This window comes from Ovis canadensis, chromosome 6 (assembly GCF_042477335.2).
Source record: "Ovis canadensis isolate MfBH-ARS-UI-01 breed Bighorn chromosome 6, ARS-UI_OviCan_v2, whole genome shotgun sequence".
NCBI classification, from domain to species: domain Eukaryota; kingdom Metazoa; phylum Chordata; class Mammalia; order Artiodactyla; family Bovidae; genus Ovis; species Ovis canadensis.
Genome location: NC_091250.1, coordinates 77,357,298 through 77,380,796, shown reverse-complemented (window position 1 = coordinate 77,380,796; position 23,499 = coordinate 77,357,298). Strand labels below are relative to the sequence as shown.

The 23,499-nt window shown below is 44.5% G+C and overlaps 1 protein-coding gene across 2 annotated transcripts in view; it reads left to right on the top strand.

Annotated features, from left to right (window-relative positions):
- Positions 1-3,095: 3,095 nt before the first annotated feature.
- Positions 3,096-23,499, top strand: part of BEND4 (BEN domain containing 4) — a 30,144-nt gene continuing 9,740 nt past the window's right edge. For both annotated transcript variants that reach the window (XM_069594043.1, XM_069594042.1), the window contains exons 1-2: positions 3,096-3,573; positions 11,190-11,756. In XM_069594043.1, the coding sequence (XP_069450144.1) occupies positions 3,096-3,573; positions 11,190-11,756 (1,045 nt within the window). The remainder of the gene's footprint in view (positions 3,574-11,189; positions 11,757-23,499) is intronic.

The window sequence follows — 23,499 nt, the reverse complement described above, 5'->3', positions numbered from 1 at the left end:
TGGCTGACATTATTTAAAAGCTATATTCTGGATGGCTCAAGGAATTGACATGCTGCCAGTCAAAAAATCACCCTATCCATAAATAGCCACTTGGCTTTTTAAAAGTTCACTATCTTTTTTTTTTAAGTAAGAGTAAATATATAAAAAGATTTAAAGCATGGGTGTAATTACCATCCCGTCAGCCCCTGAGACCCTAAAGAGAGGATATCAGCAAAATCACTATCTGATAATTTGGACTAAAATTTACAGTAAGATGCTTACAAAAGTGCTGCCAGTGATTTTATAAAACCTCAATATATTACACTTATATACAATACTCAGGTACGTACAACCCCAGGCAGGGAACAGTGGTCACTTACAATTTTAAAATTGAGTTCAACTCCACACTTGGGAGTAAATGCCCATTTCATTTTCTAAAACGTGATTATTAAGCACTTCATTTTTCTATGGATCCAGACATAGGTGACTGCTAGCATGTGGATCTAAAAGCTGGTCATTTAAAAAATTTTAATATTTTTCCTCTAGGGTTTCATTTTTTTTAGCTAAACCACTAATTTTACCATTCAGTTTTATAGAAACATTCACTTTTCAACATACAGAATGGCAGATCCTTTCATTGGTAAACTATAACAACAGAAGTACTGTTCCCAGTCTCTTAAAGTGCTTAAGTGGTAAGGCTGATACAAATTAAAAATACATAAGAGAAGAAAAAGCTCCCAGGTATAGGAAATTATTTCTTCAGTAGTAGAACTGATGAATTTCTCCCCTCTAGCCACCCCCTACCTACTCACACTGGCACCACCCAATTTCTTTTCAAAAGCCAGGACTTATTGGCAAATTATCTGGGAGTAAAGTGGGAGGAAAACATTTCAATGCAAAATTCAGAACTGCTTTATAGAAAGAAAAGTATGGGGAGGTTTGTTATCATTTATTTCCTCCAGTGTATCATTCAATTTCAGCTGTCTCACCTCTGAGAAGAAGCTCCCCCATTTTTCACTTATGTGCCTAAGAAACATCTCCCTGGCATCTCATTCTCTTTCCCTGTCTTTCACCAGCATTTCATTATTTCTTAACTGTCCCTCTCATGCTTGTCTCCCTTTTTCTTACTGATCCACGTGTCCTCATTTAGCAGTTTTCAGAAGCCAGGAAGAAACGTTGCAAATAATGTTAAATATGATTAATATCTTGAATTCCTTGAAATATGACATGCATGAGTTACAATGAAACCTCTTTTATTTCCCCATGAAATGCTTTTGCATAATGAGAAAGAAAATGTCCTCTATGCCCTAATCAGCCCTGACAGTTCCTGGACTCCCAAATACTTTTATTTATGGCATTATTTATTTCATCTCTAATAAATGGAGGGGAGAAAACCGCAGCAGGATCTGAGGATGCCGCAGGAAAGAGGGAGACTATGGAGGGTGGAGGAATGCAGAAGCTGATCCTGCAAAGAGAGAGAAGGTTTCCAGAGGAAGAGAAGTCTGGCGAATGAGAGACCAAGGTCCTCAACCCGGAGAAGAAGAAAATAGGTCACTTTTCCAAGACTAAAAGGAAAGCTCTGAAAAGGAAACTAACTTCACAGTGGAGAGATGACAGTCACACATCAAGGAGGAGACGTACCCAGAATTCTAACCTGGAGAGTGAAGATTGAAGGCTAGAAACCAAACCTGGGAGGGAGTTGCTGATATTGGAGTTAACCTAGGGGAGGGGTGATTTGTTCCCAAAATGGCTGGGAGAAGCCAGGGCAGTCCTCTAGATTTGAAGACATCTCTAGCCCAAGGGATCCTTCTCTGAACCACAGAGGCGCTTCCCTCATTCAACTACTGAAATTTTGTGCCGTCCAGAAACCCTGCCCTGGTGGCCCCAGACACAGTGAGGAGCTGCCTGGGCAACGCAGAGAGCCAGAGCTTTTGGGCAATTTTGGTCCAACAAGGGCACACACACACACACACACACGGACACACACTCACAGACACACAGACACAATTTTGGTCCAACAAGGGCACACACACAGACACAGACACACAGACACACAGACACACACACAGACACACACACACACACACACACACAAACGATATTGTTGTATCTAATCACCATCCCCAAAGGGGGTATCAGGTCATATTTTTTCCCCTAAATTGCAGAGTCTACAAGAAGTGAGAATTTGCACATCTGGGTACATCTATGCAACTCGGCCACACACTTGAGTATCTATGTGCAATTTCCTCAAAGAGCCTCAGTTTTCTCATCTGTAGAATGGGGAAACGGATTATTTTATGCCCTCTCATAGGAATCTAATGACATAATGTAAAAGTCTGATGCTCTGTGTTTTCTTATGACAACATGAACTCGAAGGCCATGAGCTGGATATAGACAAAAGTCCCTGGGCGCGCAAACAACTCGCAGCAACCTGGGTCAAGTCTTCAAGATGTTCTTCTCAGAAGGCTGGCGGAGCAATTTTCCATAGGCAGAAGAACGCGGTGTATTATCTTCCCAAGGTACAAACGCACTCCAGCTACCCCGTCCCGCCCAGCCCCAGCTACTCCCAGCTGGGTGCAAGCGGAGAGTTTGGGGTCGTGCAGGGGTCGCCAAGAGCTCCTTCCGAAAACCGGGCCCCGCCCATAACAGCAGGAGCCTCAAGTGCACGGGGATCCGAAGTCTCGTCCCGGCCAGAACCTCGCGCTGTTAGCAGGACGCCCTCGGGGTCCCGGCTCTTTCCTTCCCTTCCCCCGTCGGAGGCGCACACCAGGCTCGGCGACCACGCGGGCGGCAGCGGCGGCACCAGGCTCCGCCCCCGCCCCCATTATCATTAGCAGATATTACCCTAAACACTTGCTCTTTACCTCCTTTCTCCCTCCAGGCATTGGCGAGGCAGCCTGTCAATCAGGGCTCGGGCGGCAGCCCCCCGCGCAGGGGTTCGGCGATGCCAGGCTTCGCGACAGGCGGCGGTGGTGACGGCGGCCGCGGCACAGACACCCACCCTCCCACACGCGCGCACCCGGGCAGAGCCGGCGGGCGGGCGGCAGCGGCATCTTCGGAGCCCGGCGCCGGGCGCCGAGGGGGCGTGCGGCCGGGAAGCGGCCGGGAGGCGCAGGATGGAGGAAGAGATGCAGCCGGCAGAGGAGGGGCCCAGCGTCCCCAAAATCTACAAGCAGCGCGGCCCCTACAGCGTCCTCAAGACGTTCCCCGGCAAGAGGCCCGCGCTGGCCAAGCGCTACGAGCGACCCACCCTGGTGGAGCTGCCGCACGTGCGGCCGCCCCCGCCGCCCTTCGCCCCGCACGCCGCGGTCTCCATCAGCAGCAGCGAGCCGCCGCCGCCGCAGCAGTTCCAGGCGCAGGGATCTTTCCCCCCTGGGCCCGGCCGGGCCACCGCCGCCGCGTCGTCGTCGTCTCCGTCCGGCACGCCCGCCGCGTCCCAGGGCCACCTGAGGACTACGGCGCCGCCGCCCGCGGCCCCCGCCGCGTCATCATCCTCCTCTTTCGCCGCCGTCGTCAGGTACGGGTCGAGCCCGGCGGCCGCCGCGGGCAGCAGCAGCACGGGCGGCGACGGCGCCAGTCTGGAGCTCAGCGCAGGTACCAACTCTTGGGCGCAACTTTCCGTCCCGCCACGTCCGGGGGGAGGGGTGGGGCCCCGGGAAGGAGAAGCCCAGGGACCGCGGAGAGCCTGCGGCGCGCTGGGCCCAGCGGGAGGGCCGCGAGGGGAGAGCGGGTGTGGGCAGGGGGCGCGCACACGGCTGAGGGAGGATTCGGACATCCGAGCGCACCCCGGAGGCCTCCACGCGCGGCGGCAACTTCTGGCGCTTCCCGGCCGCCCCCGCCGCCGCGTCCCGGGCTTCCGACGGCGCGCGCGCACCTCCTAACAGGTGTCTCCGCCGCTCGCCTCCCGCTCGGCGCCCGGGGAACGCGGCGGTGGCGATGGGCGACCTGGCTGGTGGCGGGGGAGCCGGGGGCCGCGCGCGGGCTGGGAGTGGGGGCGGGACACCCTCGGGTGGCAGCGGCGGCCGCCCCGGGAGAAGCTGGCGCTCTTGGGCGACTCTCGAGGAAGCCCTCCCTCTCTGCGGCTTCACTTTTTCCTTCTGCTTCTTCCGTTTCTCTCTCACTTCCCCTCCGTTTGCTTCTCGTCTTTCCTCCCCGTCTGCTCTCTGGTTCTCTTTCTCCCTCGCTCTGTCGCGGTCACTCAGCGGGCCCTAGGGCCGTTTGGTTTCGTCCGTGCGAGCGCGCGCGGTCTCTGCCTGCCCCTTTCCCACCCACCCCAGGGTCCCCGCGGGTGGCTGTAAGACGCGGGGCTCCCCCGGCACCAGTCACGCGGGTGGGGCGGGCGGCCGCGACTTCAGGGACGGAGACTCCTGCCCCTCCCCCAGCCCCGAGAACCCCGGGCGCCCCAGGTCCCGCCGCCCGCCCGCCCTCCCCGCGCCGGGTGGGCGCTGCTGCGCGCCGTGATCCCGCGCCTCTCGAGCTTTCTGGGCCCGGGCCCCTCAGAAATGCCTTTCGGGGAGCACTCACCCCGGGTACGAGACTTCTGGTAAAAGCCGGCCCTCCTGCCCAGCTGCGGGGAGGGAGGCGGGCTGACGGGAGAGGCCGCAGCCTGGGGCCTGCGCCCAAGGGTGCACTGTGCTTCCTGAGGACGCGCAGCCCCGTTTATCCCCCTCCTCGGAACTAAAAAGTTCCTGCTCAGGCCTTTTACGGCACTTTGGAGCCCTCCGAATCTTGCATATAAGTGAATCCAAAGGTGGTTTTTTGTTGTTTTTTTTTTTCCTAATGAAAAATAGGAGCATCGTCTTGAAATGAGTTATAGAAGCCTAAGCTCCTGTTCTGTTGTTTGTCAATATTTTGACACATGAAGGATTGGTTTTGAGAAAGAAAATCTAATTATAGGTTATAGTGAAGACTTGTCCTGTCACATCCCTCACTGATTTGGAGGGGTTCTTGTGTGGATGTCCTCATTGTTTGCAGGAGGTTTTTTTTTTTTCCCTGTATTTGTATTCTGTTGTGCTTTTGTATTCGTTGTTAGGCTCTCCTTTCATTTTCCTCATTTTTCTAGTGTTTTCCCCTTTTCTTAGTGAGGTTTGTGTGCTTTCTGGGTTTGGGTTCTGGTTTTCTTTCAAACTACTTCATGGTCATTCCTTGTTAATTTCCTAGCTCTGCTTTCTTATTCAGAAGTTTGGGTCTTTTTCCCATATTCTGTGCTTTGTGTACTCCTTTGCACAACCTCCAAGCCATCGTGTTCATTAGGGGTTTCCCCCTCTTTATCCACCCACTTCAGTCTTTAATCTCATCTTGCTTTCTCCTTTTAGACTTTGCTGACTGTTTTTCAGTCTTCTACCTTTTTTAAGACAGTATAAGTCTGCCCCCTTTCATTTTCATGTTCATCCATAGTTTTAACCTTACTTTTTCCTGCTGTTTTTCCTGTATTCTGTTTTCTGCACCAGTTACTTGCTGTCCTTCCCAGGGTCCCTTCTACTCTGGCAGTTTCCCCACTCTTATCCATAAAGAGTTTTTGTTGTTTTGTTTTGTTTTTCCTTCTTGCCTTGTTCTGAATGTCCTCTCTCAGTGTTTAATGTCCTGTTTAGTCTGTCTCTGTCCCCAGGTGGAAATCATGTCACTGATTCTAAAAGTGTGAAAAGGAGTTTGCCGATGCTCCTCAGATTCCCTGTATTTCTTATTGCCCTTTATTTTCAACATTTCTTTTTTTAAAGAGAGCTCATGAAGTGGCAAGCTTGATAGCCCCAAGAATAGGATGCCATGTGCTTGTTGGAAGGACAGGAATTGGGTTGTAGGTTTCTTCCTCGCAGTAAGGAAGATCAGTTTAGTGGCTCAGTCGTGTCCGACTCTTTGGGACCCCCATGGGCTGCAGCACACCAGGCTTCCCTGTCCATCATCAACTCCTGGAGCTGGTTCAAACTCATGTCCATTGAGTCGGTGACAACATCCAACCATCTCATCCTCCATCATCCCCTTCTCCTGCCTTCAGTCTTTCCCAGCATCAGGGTCTTTTCCAGAGAGTTAGTTCTTGGGAAATGGTCAGGGGCAAAAAAACAAACAAACAAACAAAAACAGACCTTAGAACTAGACATCATGAATTGTGGTCATAATATTAATCACTGGGGACAAAGCCATCTCTTAACGGGCACGGTGTGTGAGTGGCCCTCAGAAGGAAAGGCGCCTGAAGAGATGATTGGCCCTTTGAGGAACTAGTGGTGCCGCTTTGAACCAATGAGCATGTGTGCCCCGCCAGCCATGTGAGCATACTTGGCGGAGTGGAGGCAGGGTGGTGATTTGCTTGTTGCACCCTCCCTGCAGTGTTATTGCAATGTCTCAGGCCACCCGGTAAACTGAAAATAATCAAAACATCAATGAGATGAAATAAGTGAAGGATGGAAGAGAGATAACTGAGTGTCCAGAGTAAATGCTGTGAAAAGATGAAAGGGTTGAAATGAACCTTATTTGCCATTAAGGGCCATAAACCATTGAGAGGAGACACGTGATTTAAAATAGATTTTTCAGTGTTCTTATAAAATCTCCTGAAGAGAATAATTTTCCTTAAAAGGGGTAATATACCATGGTTCTAAAAGCATATTTTTCCTCTGTGGGAGGCTTAGAGTTAAAACCCACGTACATCTTGATATGCAGCCTAAATTTGGCATCAGGAAATGGGAAATTGCATCTTTAAGCAGAGTACAATCAAAAATGAATTACAATAAATCCTATATAATTGCATAGGTCATTCTCTTTAATGAGATTTTATTAACCTGACTGTCAAGCTTTTGAGTCAGGCAGATATTTTATCTTCTTCAACTGATAAAAGTGTCAGCTATAAACCACCATATAAATATTCATAAATCTACACATCTGTGGCAGCCTATCAGCATCATTCTTTTGGACATTAAAAGCATTCTAATTACTTTCTGTCTAGCAGAGCTGAAATGCTGCCTGTTATAGTATGTGCTTGGCAGGCATGATTGCTTTTGTTTGCCATCACAAATAGCAGCATCCTATTTTATATACCGATGGTCCAGAAAATATTCAGGGATTGACTGAGCAGGATGAATATTAGGAAGCACCATCTGGTTTTGATAGCACCGAGTATATTAACTCATCTGTTAATTTTTGACACATCATTGATTTATTTATTTAGAAAAATTGCATCCTGTTTTGCTGTGTTGATGTTTGCCATTAGGGGAAAAAAACTGATGGCATTTTTTTAAAGACATACAGTAGTAAATTGATTTAAGAACAGGATGATGCTTCCAGAGATGCTTTCATTTTGTAACTTCTATTTTCTATGCCACAAAGTCCTCTCATAGAAGTTATATTAATGTTTTAAGAAAATCATCTATTTTGAGCTAGTTGGAAATCCTTTTAGTAGATTGTAATAAATATATGGATATGTGGTAGTATAGGTCACAGAAATTTTTTTCTGCTTCTGCATTTTTAATATTAATATATTTCACCCTTCACTGGGCTAAAATCAAAAGGTTACCACTAATCTTGACTACTGTGATCTCCTTCATAGAAACAGAATACTCTTGGGGATCTGCTGTGATGGGCAAATTCCATTCAAGGCTTTACTTACAAAGAAGGATGTTAAAATAGGGAGCCTGTGTTTCATTGCTGAGTTCCCATCCCTCTTCACTTACCAGATTTAGGATGGATTAAACCTCTTAAATTCTGAAGAATTTCTAGAAATGACTTTTTGAATTACAAAAATAATCATGGGTTCAGATTCTGGAATCAGACTAGGCACAATTTGCAACATGGTGTTATCTCCTGACAGGTTTCACAATAAAGCAAATTTGAAAAACATGGTCATTTTAGAGTGTTTTATGATTGTGGTTTTTAAAAAACATTTTATGATCTTTCATTTTAGAGAAGTTAGGGATAAAGTAAGTTGTGTTAAAGCCTCTCTGTAATCTGTTGACTTTGTACTGCCTTGCTAACACTTGAGTGGAACATTCTGTGACTAGTGGGGGTAAAAAAGTTCAAAAAATTTAAAATACACGTTCACACTTTGCTCAATTAAGAATCATGGATCAGTGTGTCATACAACTGTGTTCATATAAAAACAGAACTTTTCTCCATTTCTTAGCAATAAGGGGCATCACACAGTACCTACATTTCTAATTATATTTTGTCTGGAAAGGTGAAGTATTGCTGGCTGCAATATATGTTGAGTGGAAAGATTTGCTGTTTTCCACCAAATATAATAGTAACATTTTTCATCGCACTCTTCAATGTATTGACATAAAATACTATTCAAATATTATAAGGTACTGAAAAGAAGAAAATTCAGCCTTTTAATGGCTACAGTGGCTATTTTTACATATATCAGTTCTGAGAACAAATTCTGAATAAAACATTCAGAAAAACTGCAGACAAGAACTGTTTTGTGGCTGTAACTATTCTCTGAGGTTCTGAATGCACTTTAATACATTATCCATAATAGCATAATACATAATGACTTTTTCTCAACATATTAGGAGTTTCTCCTTCAGTTAAGAAAACAAATCACGCTTGTCTATACATCAGATTTTTTTCCCCCTTAAAATCTATACCGTAGTGTGATTTATCAGTATTCAGACAACTGAACTCCTTTTAGGACACTGGACAAATATATTCAAGCTGTTTTTTTTTTAAGCATTTCTGTTTTAATCTTTCTTTTCATATTTTGTTTCATCAAGGTTGTATTAAAGGTGTATAGGCTATGAATCGATTGGGACTATTCTGATTAAAATGCATACAGTAAATACAACTTCAGGTCTGAAATGGGATTATAGGATTAAATGAATGAAAACTGCTAATGTGCCAGAATTGAGAATCCCCAATCAATATTGTCCTTTGATTTCACTAATAAAAGAACAAAAACCTGGGAGTAAAAAATGAGAATGCAACATCTTAAACCTCCCCACTTGTATGGTTCAGCTGTTAACTTTCTGATTTATTCAGTTTTGGCCATTGTAAAATATAATGCCCAACTATTTGAAGTCTTTCTCAATTACATTTCAGTTCAAATCATGAGTTCATTTCTTTCTTTCCACCAGGCTGTGGGCAGAGTGATCATGACTTCCAGTGTTTGGTGTAGGAAAGATAGTTCCCATATACACATCCCCTTTTCTCCAAAGTAGCAAGCCAACTTTATCTCAGCTGCTACTTGGGTCAAGTTTCACAGCCCATCAGTCAGCTCTAGACTAAAACTATACCTGGCATCTAGTTCTTCAGCACTCAAAGTAATTGTGGTTAAAAAGCAGGCCTGTGCCTCATATTTGTGGGATTCAGGGTGAGAATACAAATGCTGTAAACTAAGATACTGTTTTATCTGCAAGAGTCCCCGCATGTATTCAGTAAATATTTCGTGAGATGCTGGGCTGGCCCTCAAGCTCCAGTCCACTCATGGAATATACAGTCTCTTAGGTCTGCTGAGCTGAAGAGTACTGGCCTCTGTGTTCTGACTTGTCATTTTTCCTGAGGGTTTATGAATGGTAGCGTTTTATAGATGTGGGAGATGTGAGGGGTGCTTCCTGTGTACTCTGGGCCTTAGATAGATAGTTAGAAAAGGAGACTTGTCCCCCTCCCCCTGATATCTTAGTTACTTTAGGAAAGCTAGTAAGAAAAAACAAAGAAGAGCATGACGTGCTGCATGGAGATTTCAAAAGGTTGGTTTTACTGGTCGTTAACCTGGGTTTTCTAGAGAAATCAATTTTCTTAAATCACAATTATTCTGGTTTGTTGTCCCCAAAGAAACCCTTGAGCATCTCACCATTTTTCACTTTTAAAGGTCTTTTTTTCCTTGGTAAAGATACAGCTAGACAACATTTCCAGGGACAACAAGCAACTAGTTGTTTCAGGCACCAAGTCTTGTCCGACTCTGAGACCCCGTGGACTGTGGCACGCCAGGCTTCCCTATCGTTACCATCTCCCGAAGCTTGCTCAAACTCATGTCCACTGAGTCAGTAATGCCATCCCACCATCTCATCCTCTTGTCCCCTTGTGCTGCTTTCAATCTTTCCCAACGTCAGGGTCTTTTCTAATGAGTAGGCTCTTTGCATCAAGTGGCCAAAGTATTGGAGCTTCAGCATCAGTCCTTCAGTGACTAGTTGTATTTCTATAATAAACAATAGATATTGGCATCTAGAATCTACAGTGTTTTGTTTGTTGCCACTATTTTACATAGAGGGGAGAGGAAATAAGAGGCACCCTCATTGCCAAATATAAACCCTAAAAAAATATCTCTCTGGGTTTTTATAAATTGCCCATTCTGGGTGGTGGTCTACAAAGAAGAGAATGTTGATGTAGCGCTTACATTTAGGGTGAATTTTCAGAACTCTTAGACTGACAACATTGAGTCACATTTTCACAATATTGACTGGGGCAGGGAGCGGGGGCCTTTCCATATTTTTTCTTTTTGAGGTGAACTGATTGCTTTCTATCCGTTTTTTGCTTTCCACTGATTGACAGTTAACACGCTTTGGAATACATTTGTGGAAACTGACTGGCCCTGTCTGTGCATGCCAGTTAAGAGATTTGGTGGGAGAAGCCCTGAGAAGGGCACTGTTGCTTTTCAGATGCTGCTGCTATAGATCAGGCTAAGGTATCAGATACAGGAAAGAATTACCAACCCAGATGGTGGATGACACAGTGTTGCTTTGGGGCTCCTCCTCATTTGCCTCATAGGCCCACTCCTTGTTTTATCTTGGGTGTTTAGTGAGCACTTCACCTCTCGTTCTTCTCCAGTTTGCATCTGGGAGCAATGTACTCTCAGTGGGGATTGTATCAGCTGATTAATAGCAAGGGCATGAGGGCACTCCAGAAATAGTGGTAATGATTGCTGTAAGCTCCCCTGTCAATGAGGAGTTGAGTCTGCAGGGCTGGCTTGATTCATTAGATTGAGAATGTTAATGAAGCCAAAGGTGTAAGTTTGGAGCTGTGCAGGCCAGCCGATGCCATAGAGAGGGGGACTCTATTCGGTGCCCCAGTCGCATCCAGCCATTTCCCAGAATCGAGTTGGGGTGGCTCATCAGGAGCAGCAGGAAGCTGTGCATCCAGGTACATGTGGACTCACTGTGTCACACCGGTGTGCAGCAGAGAGTAGAAGTCCATGGTTCTGACATTTCTGAGCGTTGAGCTCCAAGTCGAGGACCCTCTGTCCCTTGTCTTGGCTGTCAGTCTCTGACGTGTCTTCTCCTCTGTTTCAGAGAGTCGTATGATCTTGGACGCTTTTGCTCAACAATGCAGCCGAGTCCTTAGCCTCTTAAATTGTGGAGGCAAACTTCTAGACTCCAACCATTCTCAATCCATGATATCTTGTGTGAAGCAGGAAGGCTCAAGTTACACTGAAAGACAGGAACCATGTCCTGTTGGCAAAGGAGTCCACAGTCAGACCTCAGACAGTTTAGACATTGAAATGCAATATATGCAAAGGAAACAACAAACTTCTGCATTTTTGAGAGTTTTCACCGACTCCCTGCAAAATTACCTGCTCTCAGGGAGCTTTCCAACTCCAAACACCTCCTCGGTCAGCGAGTATGGCCACCTGGCGGATGTGGATCCTCTATCAGCATCCCCCGTGCACACACTAGGTGGCTGGACCTCCCCAGCAACATCTGAATCCCATGGTCACCCATCATCATCTACGCTGCCTGAGGAGGAAGAGGAGGAGGAAGAGGAAGGCTACTGTCCCCGATGCCAAGAGCTGGAGCAGGAGGTGATTTCGCTGCAACAAGAAAACGAAGAACTCAGAAGAAAGTTAGAGAGCATCCCAGGTACCCTGCCCTGTTACTTAAAAGCCACTGCCACTCATTTTCCGTTGTCCCATTTGTGTGTGTGTGTGTGTGGTTTTTGTTGTTGTCTGTTGGAACCAGTGATGTAGAAAAGTTGGGAAAACAGGCATGCGCAGTGTTAGTCTGCCAGTGCCAAACAAATTTCAGATTGAGCTACTAGTCTTGTCCTGTGTTTAAGTCACAGTCCTCTAGGGTATAGACCTGAAGGCTATAGTCCTATTAAAAAGATGTCTCCATTGATACAAACGTGATTCCAAGGTTGTAGTGCAGTGAGACTGAAATAGGCCATGTGCTGTGGGCTTGAGTTTTCTTCAAAAAGTGATCCTGTTCCTTTTAAATAGCTTTTGTATCTGTAAAGATTTTGATATATGTGTTTTATCAGTCTGTGATAGAAATTGAAATGAAATGACACCTACAAAGGCAGCACTCAGAGAACAAATTGTCTCTTCCATTCCATTAATCTCCCGCCTTTCTTGTTAAGTTTCAACAGGTGTGGTTTCTTTAGCATACAGACTCCCCCTAAAGTTAACAAGCAATTGTGAACTAAAAGGAATAGCTCAAAGATAGGCTAGTCCCAAACCAGTTGTGCTCCTGGCTAAACATGAGGCATTCACTGCCTCTCAGAGACACTAGATTTGCAGAGTAGTAAAGTCATCTTTATGGCAAGATCTTCTGTGGGTTGCAGAGCCATTTTTTCCTTATTTGGGAAGGTTCTGATTTTGTATATAGCTTTGACTTCATTGCTACATGTCTGTGGCTTTGCAGAGAGACTGGCATGATATTGTAAATCAACTATACTTCAGTTTTTAAAAAAGAATATATAGCAATGCTAAATAAATAAAAGACAGTAAAGCCTTTTTTGATAGGAACTCCCTGGCTGTCCAGTGGTTAGGACTCTGCTTTCATTGCCAAGGATTTGGGTTCAATCCCTTGTCCAGGAACTAAGCTGTAAGGGATGGCCAAAGAAACAAGAGACATTAAAACCTTTTTAATCATGCAGCCCATTGATAAAAAATTTTGAGCATGTATCCACCAGTGTACACATCCATTGATTATTTACCTGCATGTACTACTATACTAATATATTATGTTCAAAGTAAAGCATACATAATACATTTAAAATTTTTAAGGCTGATGCATAAATAGAAATTTTGGTTTTCTTCCTTCTTTGATGTCTTTGCATCACACAGTTGGGCAGCTTACGTAGAAAGAAGGAAATGTTGACTAAAGTTACCCACTTGTTTATTAGGAATGCCAAACAAAAAGTTTACTTTCCTTCTGTCCTTTTATTTAAAGCATTTCCCGGATAGTGCTGAGGTTTGGCTCAGAATATCTTGGAGTTAGATTGAGTGCAGTTTGTCCTGTGGGAGACAAGCAAGAGGTGAAGTAAATCCATTCTTGGTTGTTGCAGTTGAGCTCTGGAGTTAGATACAAAGTCTAACTCCAGGAGAGAGACTGGTGGAACCCAGAAGAATGCAATAGAACCAGAGCCCTGTTGGTTTCTCCTGGTCAGAGAGATACGGGTGCAGCTAACAGACTGGCATTTTATACCTTTCACAGTTGTGTGAATTATGATCCATTAACTGTGGGTTTTAATATCAAAAGGGTATGTCGCATGTCACTCCCCACTGCTGTTTCATTAGGGGAGAACACGGTGTCCTGAGGTCAGCCAACTGCAGGTTCTTGAATTAGCCATTCAGCACTGTGGGTAGGGGTTTCACGGTGCAAGGACGGGTGACACGCACGCAGAGCACTGCTGCCCAACTCCTCATCCTGAATGTGTGGCAAGCCGTCTGTCCTTGGTAAACTTACTCAGCCAATGTGAGGTTCACTCCACCTGCTTTTTCCTGAATCTGCACAGGTGAAGTGTCTGTGTCAGGAGTAAATCATTGCTGGCCTGCCACTAATCGTCTTTTTCGACTGCCCAGAAAAACAAAAATGCTGCAATTTCTTGAGTCCTCTTGATGGCCAGACATTGAATGCCTCTTGTTGAAAGTAGGCTAATGATCCCCACTGTTAGTGTAAACACCCACCACTGCTGCTGTAAAGAGTCACCTCCATGAACTTGAATGAATAGCCATTCTACATAGAGAACCTTGATTGCTTTAATTAGTCCATTTATTGTTCAGTCACTCAGTTCTGTCCGACTCTTTGTGACCCCATAAACTTCAGTACCCCAGGCTTCCCTGTCCTTCACCATCTCCTGGAGCTTGCTCAAACTTAATGTCCATTGAGTCAGTGATGACATCCAACCATCTCATCTGTTGTCCCCTTCTCCTCCTGCCTTCAGTCTTTCGAACATCAGAGTCTTTTCTAATGAGTCGACTCTTCCCATCAGGTGGCCTTCAGTTTCAGCATCAGTCCTTCCAATGAATATTCAGGTTTGATTTCTTTTAGGTTTGACTGGTTTGATCTCCTTGCAGTCCAAGGGATTCTTCAAGAGCATAGTTGAAAAGCATCAATTCTTTGGCGCTAGCTTTCTTTACGGTCCAGCTCTCACATCCATACATGACTACTGGGAAAACCATAGCTTTGATTAGACAGATCTTTGTTGGCCAACTAAAGTCTCTGCTTTTTAATATGCTGTCTAGGTTAGTCACAGCTTTTCTTCTGAGGAACAATCGTCTTTTGATTTTGTGGCTGCAGTCACCATCTTGCAGTGATTTTGAAGCCCAAGAAAATAAAGTTCATCACTGTTTTCTATTGTTTCCCAGTGAAGTGAAAAGGACTGTGAAGTGATAGGACTGTATGCAATGATCTTTGTTTTTTGAATGTTGAATTTTAAGCCAGCCTTTTCACTTTCTTTGACCTTTATCAGAAGACTCTTCAGTTCCTCTTCACTTTCTGCCATTAGGGTGGTGTCTTCTGCATATCTGAGATTGTTGGTATTACTCCAGCAATCTTGATTCCATCTTGTGCTTCGTCCAGCCCAACATTTTGCATGATGTATTCTGCATATAAGTTAAATAAGCAGGGTAACAATATATAGCCTTGATGTACTCCTTTCCCCATTTTGAACCAGTCCGTTGTTACAGGTCTGGTTCTAACTGTTGCTCCTTGACCTCCATACAGGTTACTCAGGAGACAAGTCAGGTGGTCTGATATTCCCATCTCTTTCAGAATTTTCCACAGTGTGTTGCGATCCACACAGTCAAAGACTTTAGCATAGTCAGTGAAGCAAAAGTAGATGTTTTTCTGTAATTCTCTGCAATTTGATCTCTGGTTCCTCTGCCTTTTCTAAATCTTGAACATCTGGAAGTTCTCAGTACACATAATGGTGAAGTCGCGCTTGGAGAATTTCGAGCATTACTTTGCTGGCATGTGAAATGAGTACAATTGTATGGTAGTTTGAACATTCTTTGACATTGCCTTCCTTTGGGTTTCAAATGAAAACTGGCCTTTTCCAGTCCTGTGGTCACTGCTGAGTTTTCCATATTTGCTGGCATATTGAGTGTAGCACTTTAACAGCATCATGTTTTAGGACTTGAAATAACTCAGCAGCAATTCCATCACCTACACTAACTTTGTTCATAATGATGCTACCTAAGGCCCACTTGACTTCACACTCCAGGGTGTCTGGCTATAGGTGAGTGATCATACCATCATGGTTATCTGGGTTTTAAGATCTTTTCTATATAGTTCTGTGTATTCTTGCCACCTCTTCTTAATATCTTCTGCTAGGTCCATACCATTTCTGTCCTTTCTTGTGCCCATCTTTGCGTGAAATGTTCCCTTAGTATCTCTGATTTTCTTGATGAGATCTCTCGTCTTTCCTGTTGTATTGTTTTCCTCTATTTCTTTGCATTGTTCACTTAGGAAGGCTTCCTTATCTCTCCTTGCTGTTCTTTGGAACTCTGCATTCAGTTGGGTATATGTTTCCCTTTCTCCTTTGCCTCTCACTTCTTTTCTCAGCTATTTGTAAGGCCTCCTAAGACAGCCATTTTGCCTTTTTGCATTTCTTTTTCTTGGGGATGGTTTTGATCACCACCTCCTGTATAATGTCACAAACCTCCATCCATATTTCTTCAGGCACTCTGTCTTATCAGATCTAGTCCCTTGAATCTATTTGTCACTTCCACTGAATAATCATAAGGGATTTGATTTAGGTCATACTAAAGGAAATCAGTCCTGAATATTCATTGGAAGGACCCGATGCTGAAGCTGAAACTCCAGTCCTTTGGCCACCTGATGCAAAGAACTGACTCAATAGAAAAGACCCTGATGCTGGGAAAGATTGAAGGTGGGAGGAGAAGGGGATGACAGAGGATGAGATGGATACCATCACTGAATCAATGGACCTGAGTTTGAGTAAACTCTGGGAGTTGGCAATGGACAGGGAAGCCTGGCATGCTGCAGTCCATGGGGTCACAAAGAGTCAGACACTTCTGAGTGACTGAACTTAACTGAATTGAATGGAAACCTTAGTGGCCTAGTGACTTTTCCCATTTTCTTCCATTTAAGTCTGAATTTTGCAATAAGGAGTTCATGATCTGACCCATAATCAGCTCCTTGTCTTGTTTTTGCTGACTGTATGGAGCTTCTCCATCTGGCTGCAAAAAATATAATCAGTCTGATTTCAGTATTGACCATCTGGTGATGTCCATGTGTAGAGTCATCTCTTGTGTTGTTGGAAGAATGTGTTTGCTGTGACCAGTGCGTTCTCTTGGCAAAACGCTATTAGCCTTTGCCCTGATTGATTTTGTTCTCCAAGGCCAAATTTGCCTATTATTCCAGGTATCTTTTGACTCCCTACTTTTGCATTCCAGTCCCCTATGATGAAAAGGACATCTTTTTTTGGTATTGGTTCTAGAATGTCTTGTAAGTCTTCATAGAAATGTTCAGCTTCAGCTTCTTCGGCATTAGTGGTTGGGTCACAGCCTTGGACTACTGTGATATTGAATGACTTGCCTTAAAAATGAACAGAGATCATTCTGTCGTTGAGATTGCACCCAAGTACTACAGCATTTCAGACTCTTGTTGACTATGAGGGCTACTCCATTTCTTCTAAGGGAAGTAGGTATTTAGAAAAGGCAGAGGAACCAGAGATCAAATTGCAGAGAATTACGGTAGTAGGTATAATGGTCACTGAAATAAATTCGCCCCTTCAGGTCCATTTTAGTTCACTGATTTCTTTAATGTCGGAGTTTAGTTAAGTTTAGTCCATACTGAAACTCAACTATATAGGTAAAAATCGCTTTGTCCATTATGTATAGTAAAAAACAGTGTGAAATGCAGGAAAGACGAGCTATTTTGATTACTTGACTCATTGCCCAGGGACATGAGTGCTGGGCGTCAGGTTGAAAGTGCCACTTAAGATGAAAACTTGAATCAGAAGGACATCATTGACCTCTTGCCCTCACCCCCCAGGCTCCATCTTTGGCTAAACACAAACCAGACTGTAGGTGATGGCCCAAGAAAGCAGTCTGGCTAGCTGTAATGAGCTAGCTCTCCCTTTGGTGTTGGGGGTCAGGGGAATCTGTTATTTTTTCCCGTATGAAGAAAAGTGTGGCAAATAATGTCTGGTTTTGCACATAACCGGAGTATTTTGCAAGCAGTAACTTTGCTGTGAGACTTGAGGTCAGTTTTCCCTAAGCAGTGTCCACGCTTCCCAACGATCACAGCGGGCCTTTGTTATCCTAGAGGCCAGTATATTTCCGTGGAAGCACCTGGGGCTTTCTTTTCCTAGGATCTGCCCTTGTGTCACAGGATCACTCTTCCTGCGGCCAAGCAGGCGGATGAGTACAAAGGGGAGAGGAGCATGTGGAGTGAGCAGAGGGAGTCAGGTGCCGGAGATGATGGGGGCACCTGTTGCGGGTTGGAGTAGGGGAGGAGTTCCTCGGGCGCGTCCCTCTCTCCAGAGTCATGCTATTGAGCAGTCTGAGATTCCGGTTCCTTCTTGTTTTTCCCTGAAATAAGGCGTTCATACCTGGGAGTAGTTCTTGAACTAAGAATTCAGAAGAAATGAGTCTATTTAGTCTATAGGGGGAAGGTACTTTCAGCTATAAAAGGGGGACAGGAAGGCGCCAGCCCTCACCTCAAGGAAGAAGACTGGGAAGAGGTGTTCTTTCCAGCACCACCTGAGACAGCCTTTGTTTATTGTATTATTTGTGAAACATCCAACAAAGTTGTATTGAGTATCAGCTACATGCAAGCGAGGGGCTTCTAGAAAGTACTTTCTAACTTACTTTCCAGAGTTATTTGCAGAAGTAGGTAACTAAATATTTTATCCCAGGAGGTAGCATTAGCACATTTTCTTTTGTATTAGAAGTTACACTAGACATTACACTAGATACTACATCACACTAGAAATTACGGAGTCTTTAGAAGTTTACATTTTTTAAAAGAAATAGGTTTAAAGAAAAAAGTCACAAAAGGAAGATACTGGGGTCAGGGATACAGAGAGCTGAGAGGTTATTAAAAGAAGAAAAATGATGGGCAGACATTTCAATGGAGAAGGTGTCAAGTTACAGTAGTCACTTTTATTTAGAAAGCTTGCAGTCAGCACTGGTTAAAGGGAACTCATAAGGGAGTTGGGTATAAAAGGCCATATTTCATCTAATTTCAACCCTCATTGAATATAAGACACACCAGTAGTTTATGTTCCATTAAGAAGAAAAAACACTTCAAATCTTAATTGCCCTTTATAATTGTCTTTGAACACCAAGTTTAGAGATTTTAAAATATGACAAAATGTAGGTATTAAAAACATAAAATATGGTAATTAAAAAACCACTTCCAACAGTACTCTATACAAAATAGACAACCAACAAGGATCTGCTATGTAGAACCCGGAACTGTGCTCAATATTATGTAATAACCTATACGGGAAAAGAATCTGGAAAAAAATACATACATACATATATATACACACACATATTTATATGTAACTGAGGGCGGCTTTGGTGGCGCTAGTAGTAAAGAACCTGCCTGCCAATGTAGGACATAAAATTGCAGGTTTGATCCCTGGGTCAGGAAAATCTGCTAGAGGAGGGTGTGGCAACCCACTCCAGTATTGTCTGGAGAATCCCATGGATGGAGGAGCCTGGCAGGACCCCGTGATCTGCCATGGGGTCTCAAGAGTCGGACATGACTGAGTGACTTTCACTTTCATGCGTATATAACTGAATAACTGTGCTGTACACCTGAAACTAACATGATATTGTTAATCAACTTCAATAAAATTTTAGAAATAATGATAACTTCCAAAGTAAAATAACTATGACATTAAAAATACCTTGAAACTTTCTAAGTGCAGATATAGGGAAGGTAAACTTAACTGTTGATATTATTAAAGAACATTCTACTTTTTAAAATGTACATTTTTTTATCATCTCGATTTATCTTTATAACTCCAAACAAAAATCAATGTTCACACTTTACAGAGCTAGTTTATTACCCTCTTCCACCCTCAAAATATAGTCGATTCTTGTCGTTCACTGTAGTTCTGTGCAGCCTCAGGTCGCAATGTTTTCGTCAACCAGTCAGTTCATAACCTCATTTTAAGTATGTGTTTGTTTAAAGAGGCCTTGTTTAATATATAGTGCTGGTCAGTTGACACTAAATTCACAGCCCTGTGACTCACAGCTGAGCCAAGCTTATCTCATACACATCTTCCCCTTGAAGCGCATCACAGCCTCGTGCTCAGGAACACTACATGGCACTTCAGCTCTACGTATGCGACCCATCTTAAACAGCAAGATCACCACACAGGAAAAGCACAAAAATGAAAAGAACGTGGCACTAACTAGACCATGAAAAGAACCCTCACTGTCATATGAGGGCTGAAACAAGCGGGCAGAGCATATCCTTGTTCAGCCTCAGCCAGGAGTGTATGATTCCAGCAACTCGGGTTTCTTGGTGACCTGCCAAAGTCCTCCAGTGCCAGCAAGAGCACCCCAAATTCGTATTTGACCATTACAGATTCATGTCAGTGAGTCAGGTGTGTGTGCTAAGTCACTTCATTCGTTTCCGACTCTCTGCGGCCCTGTGGACTGTAGCCCACCAGGCTCCTCTGTCCATGGGATTCTCCAGGCAAGAATACTGGAGTGGGTTGCCAGGCCCTCCTCCAGGGGATCTTCCCGACCCAGAGATCGAACCTGAGTCTCTCATGTCTCCTGCGTTGGCAGGTAGGTTCTTTACCACTAGCACCACCTGGGAAGTCCATTAGCGAGTAGGCAAGTGTACAGAATCTGCAAATGATGAGGATCACTTGCACTAACTCACAAGGCTAAGCTCTGAATTATGCAGTCTGATCTTAAGTAAGGATATTGTAAGAAGGTTTTAAAAAGATAAATCAGTGTCCATTTCTGGATAACTAGTTTTGGGAGAACAAAAAGGCCCTGGAGGAGCCGCAGTGTCTGCTAGTGCCCACCTTGCTTGCACCGCCTCCAGCTCACACGTGCCAGAAGTGCCTGTGGGAGAAGGCTCGGGTCGACTTCCGTCCCTGAGACACACAGTGATCGTATTTAATGTGGGCGTTCTAGGGAGAATGAAGAGACACAAATATGTTCTGAGAAAAAAAAAGAGCAAGTGATAGGGACAGAGGAGGAAACAATTGAGTTCTTTGACTTAGGATTGGTAAATGTCACACAGCTCTTGCTGTAAGCTGTGAGAGAGACTGTGGGACACAAAAGAGCATGAGCCGAAGAAAATGGCTCTAGAGCCAAACCCGGGCTTAGATTCCTGCTCCTGCTACTTGCTAGCAGTGGTTTGGGCAAATTATATAACCATTCTGAGCCTCAGTTTCTGTTTTCTGTACCATGAGGTTAGTAACACTGGAATGATGAAGTATTAAGCTCATCAAGTAACAACGAAGTGCCTGCTAGATCTTCTAGGAAACACTCCGTACAGAGCAGCCACCTTAAGAGACCAAGAGGGACGCTGTGCTGTGCCCAAGAATACAGAAATCTTAAGTGGTTTTCTTAGGTTGGTGGTGGTGGTCTTAACCTTGTAAAGAGGTGGGCATTGAATTAGTTACCCGGGTGGGGAACTTCAGCTCTGTTCATAAGCGTCTCTGTTCCTACTTCATGTCGGTCTTCTGTCCTTTGGATTCCACCTTGTATGTGCCCATCCATATGGAGTCCTCGTCTCTCTCCCCACGGCTTTCATCCACACCTGACTCAGAACGTGGCCTCTTGCAGTATCTGTTCAATCCCAGGCTCTCCCAGATGAAACAGCACACATCACCCTCTGCTGAATGCCTCTCGGCTTCACGTGGTGCATGGAGTAAATTCCAGCACCCTTAGTGTGGCATGGCATGATGTCCTTCGCTACCTGAGTCCTCCTGTTCAATTTTGGAGGCTCGCCCTTCAGTTCCCACCAGGCCCCGAGTACTCCAACCCCTCTGGACAATTTGTGATTCCTAAACCTCCATGCATTTGCTTCTGCATGCTCAATCACTCAGTCATGTCTGACTCTGCAACACCATGGACTGTAGCCTGCCAGGCTCCGGTGCATGGAATTTTCCAGGCAAGAATACTGAGGTGGGTTGCCATTTCCTACTCCAGGGAATCTTCCTGAACCAGGGATGGAACCCATGTCTCCTGCACTGGCAGGCAGTTTCTTTACCTCTTGCTTCTGGTCTTCCCTTAACTCCTGCTGTCCCTCCAGTCTAAGGACATACCCTCCCTTTTCCCCACTCGAGCTCCTACTTACCCTTCAGGTGACATCTGAGGCAGGTGACAGTTACCTGCCAGACCCCTCCCCCAGTTCCCAGGCAGAACTAACCACTTTCTGTAGCACATCATGCTTGCTTCTTTTGAAGTCAGTAGCAGGGCATGTTTTCACTCTTTGTCTCTCCTGGTGTCTTGATACAAGGAGAGGCAGGCCATGTAAGGTTCTTGAGGGCAGAGACGTAAGTCAGAGTCATCCTTGTATCCCTGATTTCCAGCCGAGTTTCAGGCATGTTCTCTTATAGCGTCTATACATATCAATTAAATTAATCAGAGACAGAACCTTTTCATTATCAAGAGAACAGCCATGTGTCTGTAGGCTGAGGACTTTTTAAAGCTCACTGTTTATTTCTAGATGTTTACAATTCAGGAACTTATACTCTCCAGAGACAGTGCGACTAGGACAGACGCTTAGAGGTGATAGAGCACACAGATGGCTTGCTTGTCAGGATGGTGAATAATTTCAGTCTCCCTATAAAACAGTATGTGCTGGATTTCGAGTAAATGTTTTGAGTCTTTAAAAACAATGATATAGCAGAGTAGATTAAATAATGCTGAATGAACAGGAAGAAAAGCTGATCAAGATGTTAATGCAGTGGTCTGCCAGGAAAATTAGGTACTTGACACCCAAGCACCCTTAACAAGGGCAAAAAGATCAGTTTTCCGTGGAAGAACGTTACTTAACAAGGCTTTCAGACCATACAGCAGCCAGCTCTGCAGAGTCGATTTAAGTAGCTAGACCTGAGCCTAGTCCTCAGTGTTCCTGGCTTCAGCCCTGTGCCCAGACATCAGCCCACAGGACCCACCTGCCTTCAGCAGAGCCCCATGGCTGGTAAATGCAGGTGAAATTCCATTTTCTTCCAGAATGTTTGGGTCAGCTGGCCTTGCTCAGAGGTTAGCACTGCTGCCTGAATATTCAGGGTGTAGAGATGGGAAAGTCTGCCTCCAAGCCTATACAAGCAACTACTGAAGGTCATAGATGGCAAAGGAAGGGGAGATAACAGTTATGTAGACATTCTTTAAACAACTTTGAAGTTATGGTCCGTGCCCACTGTAGAGATTTTTTAAAATTGGTCTTTACAAGGATGGTAAAGGATAAAGTTTTTAATTACTTTAAATTAATTTTTAAAAATAATTTTAAAATCATTTTTAATTATTGATGCTTTGGTTTATTTCTTTCCAGTCTCTTCTCTTTGCACATAATTATTTTTAACACAGTTGAGGTCACACTGAATATTCAGTTTTATAAGCATTTTGTTCTTAAACATTTTTCTGTAAACATATGTAAAATATGGATAAAGTAGCAAAAGGAGTTTCATTCAAATCCTAATCAGTCAGTGAGTATTTACAAATTTTACTAAAACTTCCAAACTAAATCCAGAGTAATACCTCGCACAGGTTGCTTTGCAGTGCAGTGACATACATAGAGTTGCATTGCTGCTGCTGCTAAGTCGCTTCAGTCGTGTCCAACTCTGTGCGACCCCATAGACGGCAGCCCACCCGGCTCTCCTGTCCCTGGGATTCTCCAGGCAAGAATACTGGAGTGGGTTGCCATTTCCTTCTCTAATACATGAAAGTGAAAGTGAAGTCGTGTCCGACTCCTGGTGTTCCCGTGGGCTGCAGCCTACCAGGCTCTTCCATCCATGGGACCTTCCTGGCAAGAGTACTGGAGTGGGTTGCCATTGCCTTCTCCTGCATTGCTGCTCCTGAAACCCTTATATTTGGCAATGTACAGAAGAGACTTACACACAGAAGTTAAATGGAGTCCCAGAGGCCACACAGTCAGTGAAAAGCCAGAACTGAATAGCAAACCTGTTTCCTGTCTCCATTAGCTTCTCAAGTCTTCTACATTTTTCCAGTAATCAATTCCCATTGCCAGAAGATTCATTCTCACTCACTATGGCATCAGCAAGTGGGTTGGACTGTTTGTTTATGGAACTCTAGTAATGTGGGAAATTACTATTTGTCATTCAGTTAACTTGCTCAGACTTTTCCATGAACTTTGCATACCCGAGCAGAAATGGTATGGTTTAGAAAGTGGATTTTCTAGCTCT